We start from the raw sequence: 13,488 nt of genomic DNA, 5'->3' as shown, positions 1-13,488 counted from the left end.
CTTAAGAGCTCCATGCCAAGGATTACAGGATTTCTTTAGCCAGCTGCAGGCAGCATTCTCTGGCCAGTGATGTGGGGATCATCACTATGTTCTCCTTTGTCATCTGAAAGCTCTATCATAAAAGACCTGCCTCTGCTTCACTCTGCTTCCTCAGTTCCCTCTGTTTTGCTGGGCATGGCTATGAGACTATTGCTAGAGAGAGAGAGGGCGATGTCTCGGGAAGTGTCCACTGGCTCAGGCTTTTCCTGCCGAGCACTGGGACAAGCAGGCAGGTTTTGCAGGCATGCTTCACATGCCAGTGTCTCTGCTGATGCACTACTGCAGTTGCAACATGCAAACTCCCCCCTGCCATAACCCAGGTGGCAGTGGCTCTCTGTGCATAGGTGATCAGGAGAGGATGGGGTGAGGAGGAGAGTTAACGATTCTTAAGCTTGAATGTGAAGGTACTTTGGCTGCAAGGCTTAATTTCTGGGCACCTTTTCATAACGTTTTTGTTACCATATTTTGCTTTACAAGGCGTGGTTATCGCTTCCTCCTTCCTGCAGTGGGGCTCTGTAGCAGTCCCAGTTATCTCCTGTTCTCATCTCGGGGAAGCACAATAACCCACTGCTTTCCACCTTCCCTCCTGGCTTTCATTTTCTCTTGTTTTCTTTTAGGAAACAGTTTAAATGTGTCCCTTCCTTCTGTAACAATGCTTTGCTAGTTATGTTCTGTAGTTAATCAAATCTGTCGGCAGAAGAGGTTTTGGTGTTTGCCATGGTGCAGAGCACACCCAGATGGACAGTGTCTGAGGCATCAGTGTCAGCCTCTACGAACATTTTTTTTTTTCCCCTGTAAGATCTGTTCACAGCCCCCCAAAAGGTCTGTGTGACAACTGCCATGTGGCCTTGATCACTCTTGTAATAACACAGGTGTGTCTAGCTCTGTCTTCAGAGGAGTCCTGTCATCATGTTTGATTCTAATTTTGTTTTATTGTTGTTTTACTTCTAATTTTGGGGTATGAAATTAGTTCTGGGAAATACACAAAGATACTCTGACTCCCCAGGGAGCAACTCTGGTGGATTCTGTGTCTTGCCTGGATGAATTCAGGCACTGTGTTTCTTTTTTGTTTGCTCTTTTGCTTTTATGAGCCATGTGATTTTTCATGGTATATACCAGATCTGTTTGCAAAGGGATGTTAGAGACGTGTAACAGCTTGTCAGCGGTGTGATGGCAACTGTAGGCAGAGCTCCAGATTACTCACTCCAGCCCTTGCCTCTTACACCTGCCAGGCTGCTGCCCTAGGGTCATCCGTGATTTGAGTTTCCCATGCTCAGCTCTGCAGGTGGGGTAAGTGCTCTGCACCGCAGAGCTGGTCCCGCTCCCACCTCTGTGAGCAGGGTCCGCTGGTGCCCTGGGTCTTGCAGCACTGGGGTGCTCTTGGTAGGCTCTGGCTGTGTGGGTGGAAGGAACACCCTCGTTTTCTTCCCCTAGCAACTTGGAGGAGCAAAGGGACCTCTATAAACCTTTTTGTGTGGAGCTGCTCTAAAATCAAGTGTCTTCCTGGAAGCAGCCTCTAATAGAGATGCTCTTAGGTAACCCAAATTGGCTGCACTTTTTTCCTCTCTACATCTGAATTCAATCCATCCCATCTTCCCATAAAAAACACAATGTTACCTGTAAATACTTTTTGTGTATTTCTGTTTCCATGATTCCCTATTTAAATATTCTTGAATTTTATTTCCTGCTGATCCTTCTATCCTTTTTTCTACCCTTTAAACTTGCATGTGTATTAGGTCTTCATTTTCTTTCCTCCATTTCCAGCATGACCACTTGCTGATCATACTTTTATCTCCTTCACTTTGCTGAGTTACTATTCTCAAAATCCCTGAACATGTCTTCTTTGAAGCTGAGGGACCTGGGATGGCACTAGACATGTCCCATAAAAGTTACCTTTTGGAACAAGATGGGCATGGGGGCAAGTTTATAATGCAGTTTGTACTTCATTATTCCTTGTATTAATAATAAGGTCAGAAGTGATGAAGAAGGTGAATGTGGGCACTAGACCAACAGTGTGTTGACAGCAGAGGAGGGGATTTTCCAAATAATACAGAGGTAAACAGACACTCCCTGGTTTCATTGTCAATTAAAGCTATACCAGTAGCTTTGTGCTTATTAAGAATCCCACAAAAAGGAATTTGCACAACAAGGAGAAATCTTGTGGCAAGGGCTTGATTTTGATTTCAAAGCTGCTGCTCTGACGTGAGACTCGCCACCATGTGATAAACTGTTACCTAGCTTGTCCTCCTCCTGACATGTGTCCATCAGCCACTGGGCATGGAGACAAACTGTACTGGCAGCGCATCCCCATAAACAGTGATTCAGTCCCTGTCCAGAGCAAAGACACCATTCAAAGGGTGACTTGGTGGTGGCAGCGGTGCCAGCTCCCAGTAAGCCCCTGGGATGCTGGGTTGTTTTCTGGTTTTGCGAAAGGGTTGCTAAAAGGCCACAAAACCTTCATTGCTGTTGCTCAGTGTTGCAAAGCAGCTTTCTCTTTGCTGTGGGAGGTTTTTGGGAGCATCCCAAGGAGCAGTTAAAAGCAGCCACGTGCTCACATGCTGCATCCTGTGCTGAGAGCAGTGTGTGGTTTCGCAGTATGCAGAAGGTCCAGCATCCCAGTATGCCCACTGGCATGTTGCAGCCGCTTCCTGGCATCTTCTAAGTTTTGCTGCATGCTCCCAACTTCTGACAGGCTCAAACCTCAGCTACTGGCATAGTGATTGCACGAAGCTACTAACGTCCAGTAGGCTTCTGGTTCAAGGATCTCCATTACAGTGGAGAAGCTCATTCTTCTTATTTTAAAGATCACACTAATCTATACTGATTGAAGTAGGGACCTCAGGCAAGAGCCAGAAGCAGAACAAAATCTACCTTTTGAGTTGTGAGCACTTACCACTGGTCTGGAGTAGCTCCCAGCTTCTAGGACACTTGAGTCACTGCTCAAGGACATAGCTGGGCAGACACTCGGTTCAGTGTTTGCTTTCCGCCCGTCAACATGGTTTAAAGTCAGGTTTGTTCCCTGCAACTGCTTTCATGGGTTCTGCTGTTGTAAAAGCCAAACTTATTTTCTCAGAGAGCAAAATGGGGCATGCAAAGACTAAGAACAGTAAGAAGCTCCTTCGTGAGTGTGTTCAGGGAGATCACGTTTGCTTTTAGGTTGCAACTTCTCCAGTGTACTGGGATTAGTTGGCAACTTATTCCCTCCTCCTGCTCCTCTGATTTATAACTTATGTAAATGGGAAGTGACACGAGAGAGCAGAGAAGGGTGTGTTTGTGTGGCGTTAAACTGTCGGGCAGGTTTATCCCTCTTGTCACGGGACTCCACAAGCCTCGGTAGGTGCCTGTCAAGCAGGGGGAGCCTTGTCCAAAGCTTGCTAGGAGCACCCTGAGAGGTGTAGCAGCAATCAGCCCCTTAGGGAAGGGGTACCTGGGCTGCCTGTCATGGCTGGTGCATCTCCCCAGGGTAGAGGATCTTTCCAGGACCCTGTCTCAGTGCCAGGAGATGAATTCCTTATAGCTGCTTCTGTGCTGCTCTTGTGCTTCCAGGTGACCCTCTTTGTCTACTCCGACCTGCTGCTCTTCACCAAGGAGGATGAGCCTGGGCGCTGCAATGTCCTGAGGAACCCTCTCTACCTCCAGAGTGTCAAGCTCCAGGAAGGTGAGTGTCTGCAGCAGCAGCGGAGATGTTTAGGGCATTTTTGGGGCCGCTAGCTAAAAAGGGTTTTGGCCAGCAGCAGGATAGCACCCCACTATCCCATTGCTTCCAGTATGTAACAGTACCATCCAACTGGTGCTGCCAGATCATCCTTCCTTGGGGTGCAGGGCCAGCATTACCCTTCCCATCCCTGCATTGACCCAGTCCCCAGGAGCTCCATCTCCTGAGACACCTCAGGGGCACTCAGCAATCACCACTTTCCAGGGCTTTTTGGGTGTGTCTCTCAGGGATTTTGGACTGGCATTCCCCAGGGTCTTGCTGTGCTGAGCTGTTCCCCTAGCTGGCATTACGCTGCCCATAGAGGGGGCTTGCCGAGGCTGAGAAAGGGAAGTGAAGTCTTGAGGTTTCCCCCATGGTGCCTCGAGAGAGTTCAGTGCTTGTCTCGGAGTCTGGCTAAGCCCTACTGACCTTTACTTTGCTACTTCTCCCTTCAGCCACCCACGGTTTTCCCTTGTGCTAGCATCCCTCCCCCATGCATGCCCCATTGGTGAGGAAAGAGCAAACCCTGGCCTTGGTGGGAGGCTGTGGACCATGTCCTTACTCTTTTCGCCCTGGCTGGGCTTTCATGTCCAGCTGAGGGATCAGGGAGGGCTTCTAGCGCAGGGGGTGACTTGAAATCGATTATTTCAAGTTGAAATACTGAGGCTGTACAAAAGATGGCCTTTAGCTACTCACGGGTAAAAGAGGAACGAATGAATTGCTCTACCACATCCTATTTGCTATGGTGGAGCCACTTCTTGGCCCTGGGCCCAGTCCCACCTTGTTCCTTCTTTGGTGCAGTTGTTTTTTGGGTACGGGCTTGTTTTGTGTACAGTCGTCCAACTGCGTCAGTGTGGGGCTGGTGCCCTGGGTCCTCCTCGAGCCCAGGCAGCGGGTGTCACTGGACCGGGACCTGATGTGGGAAACAGTGATTAGATATAAGGAAAAACTTTTCTATGGTGAGTCTGGTCAAATGTTAAGTTGTCCAGAGTGGTTGTGGGATCTCCGTCCCTGGAGGTGTTCAGGACTGAGCTGGGCATGGCCCTGAGCTCCCTGATCTGGGTGCTTTGGGCATGGGCTTGGACTAGAGACCACCAGAGGGGCCCCTTCCAACCCAAATTACTATGTAACTGTATGAGCTGATGTCTTTATACAGTCCTGTGGCCCTGGCCAAAAGGGATTAATCCAGATCTGGGCTGCATCTCCAAAGGGATCCTTTTCTGGATGAATTTGCCATGTCCCATAACTTTCCCCAGCTGAGATTTGAGGCTGTGTGGATGAGCTGCATCTCTCGATGTGCCCCACGTTGTTGTGAGCCTCAGTGCTGGGGATCTGCAATGCTGTGCCAGACACCACAGGCTGCCTGTCAGTTGTTATTTCCCACTTCCAACAACATTTCTGCTCCCAGATTAATTTACTGACCTATTTGGTGGGGATGGAAACACAGTGAGGGAGAGGGGGAGCCAGAGCATGAGCATTTAGAAAAGCAATCGAATCTTCACTGGGGTTTGTTGAATTTGTTCTCAGCACTGCTTATTTCTAAGAAATGGACAAAAGAAATTGTTCCTTGTTGAAGTGCTTGTTGGTCAGCGTCCGCTCCTGGAGCGTGCATGCATGCCGCCCCTGGCTGCTCCCAAAGGCTGTTGAATAACCCTGCTCTTGTTTGCCTCCTTGAAGAAATCAGCTTCCCCAGTGCTGGTCCCGGCTCTGCACACAAAGGTCTGTTTGCAGCTCAGGACAGGAATGTGCCTCCTAACCTCAGGCAGAGCAGTCGGATTTTGTGAGCAGTTTTCTGCCACTTATTTCCTTGTTGTCATAATAACTTGGCTGGATCACATCTGGAATAGCTTAACAAGCCTCTCTGAAGGGGATGTTTGTCTCTGCGGTGCTGAACCGCCCCCCTGTATGCCGGGAATCCATCACAGTTGGTTTTCAGGCAGCTCACCCTCCTGCTTTGGGCAGGGCTCTTCAAAGGCGGGTGGAACAAGCAAAAAGATGTCCGTCCCTTTTGGCAGGGATTTTCTGTTGGTCTCCTAAATAACTGAATGGCACATTAATAGGAACAGGCGTATTGCTGAGTATAACAATTGAGACATCTCCGGTACACTGAAGACCATTGTGATGTTTCCTGTTTCTGCTGCTCGCTGCACTGTGCGAAAGCAAATCAGTATAATCTGCTTTACAATGCTCTGTCTTCCTGCTTTAGAAGCTGAGCATGCCTGATGAGCACCACACTGGCCAATGTTTCCAGTGTGACAGGGCTGGCTTCCTCACTAGATACTGTGGGAATTTCCATGCTAATGTCACTGCCTCTCTGGGATCCTGGCCCCCCTGGGTGGGTATGCTTAGCTTTGGGATAGCTCCTGTTCTGCAGCCAGAATGAGGATCCCCATCCCCAGCCTTGATCCTGCAAACAAGGACTTTTCATGTGCTGCTTTGCTGTCCCTGATGTCCCAACCCACCATATCTTACAGCAAACAGCTCCAAGATAGTCAGAGGCCAAGAGTGTGATTTATGGGGCTTCTGCCTCACCACAGCTTCTCCCGGCTGCCCCAAGGTTGCTGGGAAACACCCAGGGCTTGTGCCCTGCCACACCTCCCCAGGGACATGTGGCACAGAAGGTGGCAAGCTTGTTCCCTTCTGGCAGCCAGGTTTGGATGTGCACAACAGCCTTCCACTCTTGCCAGGCACCCAGGGCCCTGCACTTGTGAGCTCCTCTTTGGGTGCCAGATGCAGTCCTGTCCTTGCTGAGCAGATGCGAGGGGCTGGGGAGCAGCATACCTGCCCTCATAGTGGGCATTGCCACGGTCCCCTGGGCTGTGCCAGGAGGCTGTGGAAAGAAGCAGGACCATCTTCCCTCTTTTCCCATCTTTTTGACCCAACGCCTGGCATATGCACCACCCAAATCCTGCAAGCAGCGGGTGTTTTCCTCCCACAGGGAGGTGGGCAGAGCCAGGCCAGTGCTGAAAGCTGCTGTTGTGCTGGGAGCTGCGTAAGTGCCTGCCCTGTGCATCAGCATGGGTGTGCAGGATGAGGTTTAGCTGGAGAGGGGGATGTGTCCGCACAAAACTTGCACCTTCCTCTTGTCTGTGCTGAACGCATGCAGCAGCCCAGCCCTGGGGCAGGGATGGGTCAAGTTACTCTGAAAGACAAGCCAGTCCCCATCACAATGCATCAGGAAGAAACTGAAGTATCCTCAAGTGAGTTGTTTTTTTTTTTCTCCTGCTTATTTCCTTTCAGCATTTCACTAAATTTGGCTGAGAGTATGCGCTGTTCAGCTGTCAAAAAAGGTGCGGACATAGTGCCGCTTGGGGAATGGAGCCCCGGATTAGTCTAGGCAGCTGGCTGCTGCCTTCCTGGCATGATGTTGTGCCTCTCCTCTTGTCTTTCGTGGCCTGTGTTGTCCGCAGTGCAGGAGATGAGCAGTGCATGTTGCACGGCTCCAGGGCACAGCAGGCTCCAGTGCACCAGCCTGACCCCCTGGAGACTGTAAAAAGCTCCACTGGAAGAAATCCCAGCAAACCTGGTTTGTGCTGAAATCTGCGCTTGGGTCTGCCCTTCCTGGCTCTGTCATCACTCTCCTGCCTCCCCTCGCACCTCGCTGTGGATTGGCAACAGCTCAAGCCCAGCTGCTGGGCTGGGCAGCCAGTCTCTTACCTCCCATTTGTTTTCTCTCTAAAGGCAATTGCTGGTAGAAAATGGGATTTAAGCAGTTCCTTAGCCTAGGCTGGATCCCTGCTTTGTGTCCCCCATAGGCACTGGGCTGCTTGGCCATATGTAGCAGCGAGCCTTGGAGGGACAAAGGGACAGGAGCTGCTGGCGGTGGGAGGTTGCTAATGCCAAGATTCATAGCTCAATGGAGAGGAATTTGGAAGGGAACTTAATTCTGATGGTTTTGGGCTATGTTGGGATCACTTGTTATTGCAGAAGGAATAAACAGAGGCCCAGGAGAAGTGGTGTCATTCCCAGGGCCATTATACTCTGACGTCACCTTTCTTTGCTGAGGGTGCATGTCTCCAGAAGGTGACTTGTTCCTCAGATCAGCTGGGAAAGATGGGTTAAAGCTCCTGAGGGAAAGTGGCTGGGACGTGTTGGTATTCTGCAATCTGCTTTGCAAGGCAGCCTGGAGAGCTTTGGTTATGGTGCAGGGAGGAGCAGAGAGCCCAGCTGAGAAGATGGGGTGTTTTTTGTACTGCTGACCACTTGGGAAGCAGAAGCAGCAGAAGGGGATGGTGGGCTTGTGGTATGCCAGCAGCAGGCTCAGATCCTGCCTCTAAACCCTCCCTCAAGGGGAAAGGCACTGGCTGAGGGGCTCCCATCAGAGGCTTTGGCTTAGCAAGGAAAATGCTCCCTGATGGCCCTGCTGGGATTTACAGAAGAGGGTACTGGGAGAGCTCAGGCAGGGCCGTGGAGAGTGGTGAATAGTTCTTCTGTGGTGCAGAGGTTCAGCATGTGCTCTCAGGGCCCAGCATTGCTCCCCTTCTGGAAGTGAAGATTTGGAGGGGAAGCGCTGGAGCCCTTTGGCCGGCAGCTCTGGGGCCAGGCTACTTCCCTGACCCTCGCATTGCCCAGGGTGGAACAGACTGAAGGTTATGAAGACACTTGAGGACTCATCATCCAAGTCCACAGCAGCGCTCCCGGTGGTGCTGGGCTCCAGCAGCCACTGTGGCACAGTGTCCTGGTGTCCCCATAGTGATGTTCCAGCCCATATCCTGCAACATGCATTAAAAGTGAAGCTGGCAGTGGAGGCAGGCCTGCGGTCCCCCAAAGGGCAGCCGGAAGAGACATCTAGCAAATGGCTTCAGGCCATTGCACTTCTCCATGGGTTTCACATTGCCCATGGAGTGACTCAAGAGGCATCCGAGTCCCTCAATGGGTCACAGCTCTTATTTTGATACGTGGGCTGCTGCCTGCGGCAGAAGAATTGCTTTCCTCTGGGGAATAGGGTGTTTCCACTGCTGTACAGAGCCTGTTCCCATCGTTAGCACAGCTCAGGCTGTTGAAATGAAGCAGAGCTTGTGCTGATACTGCTTTGAATAGGATCTGCGGCCATGCCCAGACTGCAGACCTGATCTCATGGCAGAGAGAATGTCATTAAAAGGGTTATGAAAGCTGCAGCCCAGCGGTACTGCATGCTACCAGGGGCAAAGCTGGTGCTGGTGCAAAGGAGCGAACTGGCTCCAGGAGGTGGGATGTCCTGCTTCAGAGTTGAGGTTATCTTGTCCAGTGGCAGCTTCATGTCCTCCTGCAGGCTGATGTGTGCCAGGAGCTGGCTTCCCTTGGGGCTGGGGACACTTGTGTCTCACCAGCAGGGATCGAAGACCAGGGCAGATCCTCAGCAATGCCTCTGTTGGGGACAGGGAAGGCTAGGCCTGCAGGAACCAGCCTGGCTGAGCAGCTGGAGCATAACACATCCCCTGGGTCAGCTGGCAGCAAGATGAGGAGGTGAGCTGCACTGCTCCATGATTTAGTAAGACGTGGATCACAATGTTGGTCATTGCATTGCCTCCAGCACCATCTCCTTTCTCAAAGCTGTGGAAGTGGTTAATGGTTGGACTGGATGATCTTAAATGTCTTTTCCAACCTAAATGAGTCTATGATTCTATGATTAAGTGGCTCAGGCCTCCTGAGCAGCATCATGCTGGTGGGAGCCTGGGGAGTTTGCCCTCAGTCTGATGGAGCAGGATGGGCTTTCCTCCCTGCCCCATGTCAGCTGCTTCCCCATGCCCCAGGGTTTGGCTCCAACTCCTCAGAGAGGCACAGACCCCAAACACTGGCAATGGTGGGGGCTGGGACAGACAGCACTAGACAGAGCTACCACCAGCCCCACCAAGGGCTTGGGGCAAGAAACTGGGAATGAGCAAGGACGTAGGAAAAGGAGCTGCTCGGGTTAGTCCTCCTGTGAGCAAAGTGTCCACAGAGGTAAGATGTGGAGAGACCCAACCTCAGTGCCCAGGATGGCTGCATGGACACTGCAGGGCCTCCACAGTCCCCAGGAGGGAATTGGGCTGCGCATGCCATTGCAGGTTGGGCAGAAGAGCCCGTGCATGGCCTCTGAATGAAACAAACCTTTTTCCAAAAGGACAAACTCAAAGGAGAATCCATGATAGTGCAGTGAGTCCATGCAAGGTACCATGCAATGCAGCCTGCCCAGCACATGGCCCCTGCAGATGCAGCATACATCACTCCCAGATCACAGCCTGGTACTGTAGGATGACAACAATAAATATTCATTAAATGCTGTCTCTTAGCCAATTCCTCTGCCATTGTCTCTGCTTGCAGAAATGCAGTTGTAGCTTAATTTTGATCCTGTTTTTTCTTCTTTGTAGGTTCAGAAGATCGGAAATTCTGCATCCTTTACCTTGCAGAGGTGAGTGTTGCTGTCTTCCAAATTAACTTTGTAGTGGGAGCTGAACACGTACTAGCAGCTCTGATCCTTTCTGCTGGGGCAAGGAGCACTGAACGGGCTGATTTTAACTTCCTTTTTAATTAATTTGCCAGAGATCTGGAAAGGAAATGTAACAGCTGTAGCCAGAATATATTAGTAAGAAGCTGCTAAAAGGAATCTGTGAACGGGGAGGCTGGGCAACACTGAGACAGGTTTGCTTTTCCCCTTCCCCCTGTGTGCAGTAGGTGGATCTTCCTCGCTGCATCTCACTTTCGATTTGTCCTGGGGTTCTTTTGCCTGGGGGCAGATTTTCTTGCCAGCTGTTTTGTCTTTATTTTTTAGGCAGCTTGCTTTTCTTGTCTTTGAGCACACAGGTTCGAAGCTCTCAAATAAAATGAGGAAGCTCAATCTAAAAGACATATAATCAAAGCTCTAAAAACACATGCTCTAAGCAGATTTGCAATCACTCAGACTTTGGCATAGTTACGTTTGTGTCGTGAAGCAGCCAAGGAGACTGCAAAATTTGTTCACAGTGACTGGACCTCCCTAATCATTGAATGCTGTGGCTTTTTTTCCTTTTCAAATTACTTTACTGTGTTCCTGGTTTCAAGGCATTGTATTTTCAGGGGTGGAAATTTGGATCTGGGAAAGATCCCCAGGGCACAGAGGAGAAAGGCAAACATTGCTCAGCAGCACCACAAAATAATAAGCTATTGTGAAAGTTGGATGAAAATGTTCAGAATGAAAGTTGTTCACCTTGAGTGGCTGGGATTTGGGCCAAAGCATGACTTGCTGCGTAACTATCGGCTGACGAGTTCTCTCTCACATTTCCCTCTTGTTCCTTTCTTGTCTCCTCTATTTATTCCTGAGGTGGTCAGGCAGGAGCTGCCTCCTTGGGGGTTTGCTCAGTGCATGTCCCAGTGTGATGTCAGACTTGCATGATGTCTCCCTACCCAGCTAATCCTGTGCTGTGACTCAGAACGGCTGCGATGGGTTTTCGTCAGCGATATCCTGACAGTGGGATGAGGCACTCCTGCATTTTCTCATGCATTTGGAAAAATGCATTTGGAGCCTGATATTTAATTTAGAAGCTTTGGGCCCCTAAATAGAAGTGACTGAAAGAGAGCTAGCTGTGTTTCATGAGATCTTGGGAGGGGAAGTCTCGTCTTTGTCAAGATGTAATGAAGTGCTTAGCTTTCTTCTGAGGGGCTTAAATGGCTCTCACAGCTCTGGTGACTGAGATCTATTGCATCCATTGAGGCTGGAGTGTAGTAGTTGTATAGAAAATGTGAAACGTTTGCTTTCTTACATGCATGCTTCCCCACAGAGGACAGCAGGTCTGGACTGGCCATGCTTACAGGATTCTGTAAATCCCTTCTTGTTCCTTCTGTCCACTTGGGGTATTTTGAAGCAGGCTGCAAGTGGAGTGGGAGCTTCCCAGCCCACAGTGACTGGCAAGTCTGCCACATGCCCATACCCCAGGAGTGGCTGCTCATACCCTTCGCTGTGCCAGACCATGGCTTTCAGGTGACATCAGGGCAGGCCCTGGCTCAAAGATGGCACCCTGCTGAGCAGGACAGCCGCCATGCCACCCCTTCCATCCATGGGCTTGCTTTGAGGCTGGTGGTCTGCACTGAGGTAGGGAGATCAGGCTGATGTGAGATCCTGCTTGCGGGTAGGTGGGGAGGTGATTCTTTAGCCTCGTGGTTTGGCTGGGGCTTTCCTGCAAGGAAGAGAGAAGAGGGCTTTTTTGTGTGCACCGTGAGTGCATAGCATAGATAAAACCAGCCAGCTTCAATGTTAAGGGGACAGCGCACTTCCAGCTGTAAGTCTCGCCAGACTCTCCAGCAACGGGCAGTTTTGGTTCAAGAGGGGAAGCTGAAGCGCGGAGAAGGGGACGTGCCTGTGAGTCAGCAGCGAGCCAGGACAGGATGGTGCCTTCCCAACTTCCCCGTGGCGGCTCTTCTGGGAAGCGGTGACCTGCAAGTCACAACCCCAGGAGCCACGTGGAGTGGGTGACCAGGCTGCAAGAACATGGGCTGGTGGTTATAGCATGAGAGCAAAAACCTCTCACTTCAGCAGTGTGGGGGTTGTGTAGCTCCATGAACTGTCCTCAGTGGAAGTGGACCTCAGGCGAATGGAGGCATGTTCTTCTTAAATGATAGGATGCTGTTGGGGGAGCCAGCCTGGGAGCATTTAAGCATCTTCTTCCTGCAGGGAAGCTAAGAAGAGAATCACCTTCAGGTCATCCCTCTTTTCTTCTTTGCATTCACTTTTTGGGAGCAAAGCTTTGGTTACAGGATTGTAGGGGTGCCACTGGGAGGTTTTAAGTCTTGGTAGCCTGTGGGAGGGAGGGGATGGTCCCCCTTAGAGGCATTCCTGCAGGCTGGCTGCAGACAGAGGCATTATGAGGGGCTTGGATGCCTTGCTGGACTGGTGGGAGCATCAGTTTGTGGTGTCAAGGTTATTTTTGCAGTGGGGTGGATTCAAGGCATGGCCTGCTGTCAAATGAAAGCTGGGATTCAGGCCCAGTGAAGTCACACTCTCATGTTGCAGTGGCACGTGGGTCTGTGGGGGGAGGTCTCTGGGCCAGCCCAGCATGGCTCTCCCCATTGCCTGATGGATGTGGTGTCCACTGGGTGCCACGCTCCTGGCTGTGTGACCTCCTTTTGCGCTGGTGCAAGGCTCAGCCTCCTTCACGAAAGTGGGAACAAGATGGTTTCCCCCTGTAAGGATGGCTTCCCATGGAGAGGGGCTGGCTCTGCTTCAGGGCCGCACCCAGGCTGCCGGGAATTGGGATGGAGGGAGGATAGGGAGGGCATCTCTGGCAGGGTGCTGGCACTGGCACACTCCTGGCACCCTTGGGGTCCCAGTGATGTGGGGCAGCAGTGCCCTGTGGCTGGGCTCCTGCTGGCGCAGACGTGGCTGTCCCGCTGCCCACCCCGCGACTGCTTGTGGCAGCTAGAAAGCTTGTATCCTGTATAAGGATGCATAAAGGAAGGTTGCTTGTGTGGACATGGCTTTTTTTGTCCCATGTCACCCTGTGGTCTCTCCCCCTCCTGATCTGCTCCTGGCCTGCTCTTTGCAGCAAGTGCTCCATCCCTGGGCTTGCCAGCAGTGCTTTACCCTACCAGGAGCCTTTTTCTGGCTCAGCTCTGCCAGCTGGTCCTGTCTGGGGTGGAGGTGATGGGTCTGCGGGGTTTGGTGGTCATCACTATCTGAGCTCTTCTTTCGCCATGATCTGGGCAGACACATGTGTTGCACTGCCACGACGGGGTCTGGGAGGTTGGTAGAAGCTCTTGTATTGCTGTTTCTTACCCACAAATCATTTGCAATGAGCAGTAATGTATTTAGTGCTGCTGTGAGT

At 51.2% G+C, this 13,488-nt stretch overlaps 1 protein-coding gene across 3 annotated transcripts in view; it reads left to right on the top strand.

Moving 5' to 3' along the window:
• RGS3 (regulator of G protein signaling 3) overlaps window positions 1-13,488 on the top strand; it is an 83,244-nt gene that overhangs the window by 33,732 nt on the left and 36,024 nt on the right. For 2 of the 3 annotated variants that reach the window (XM_075716017.1, XM_075716019.1), the window contains 2 exons: window positions 3,586-3,697; window positions 10,063-10,103. In XM_075716017.1, coding sequence (XP_075572132.1) covers window positions 3,586-3,697; window positions 10,063-10,103 — 153 coding nt within the window. Of the gene's footprint in view, window positions 1-3,585; window positions 3,704-10,062; window positions 10,104-13,488 lie in introns of all 3 variants that reach the window. The other variant, XM_075716020.1, reaches the window with a different exon arrangement.

This window comes from Pelecanus crispus, chromosome 9 (genome assembly GCF_030463565.1).
Source record: "Pelecanus crispus isolate bPelCri1 chromosome 9, bPelCri1.pri, whole genome shotgun sequence".
Classification (NCBI taxonomy): Eukaryota; Metazoa; Chordata; class Aves; order Pelecaniformes; family Pelecanidae; genus Pelecanus; species Pelecanus crispus.
Note: the sequence above shows the minus strand (reverse complement) of the source record. Positions and strands in the feature narration are given on the sequence as shown.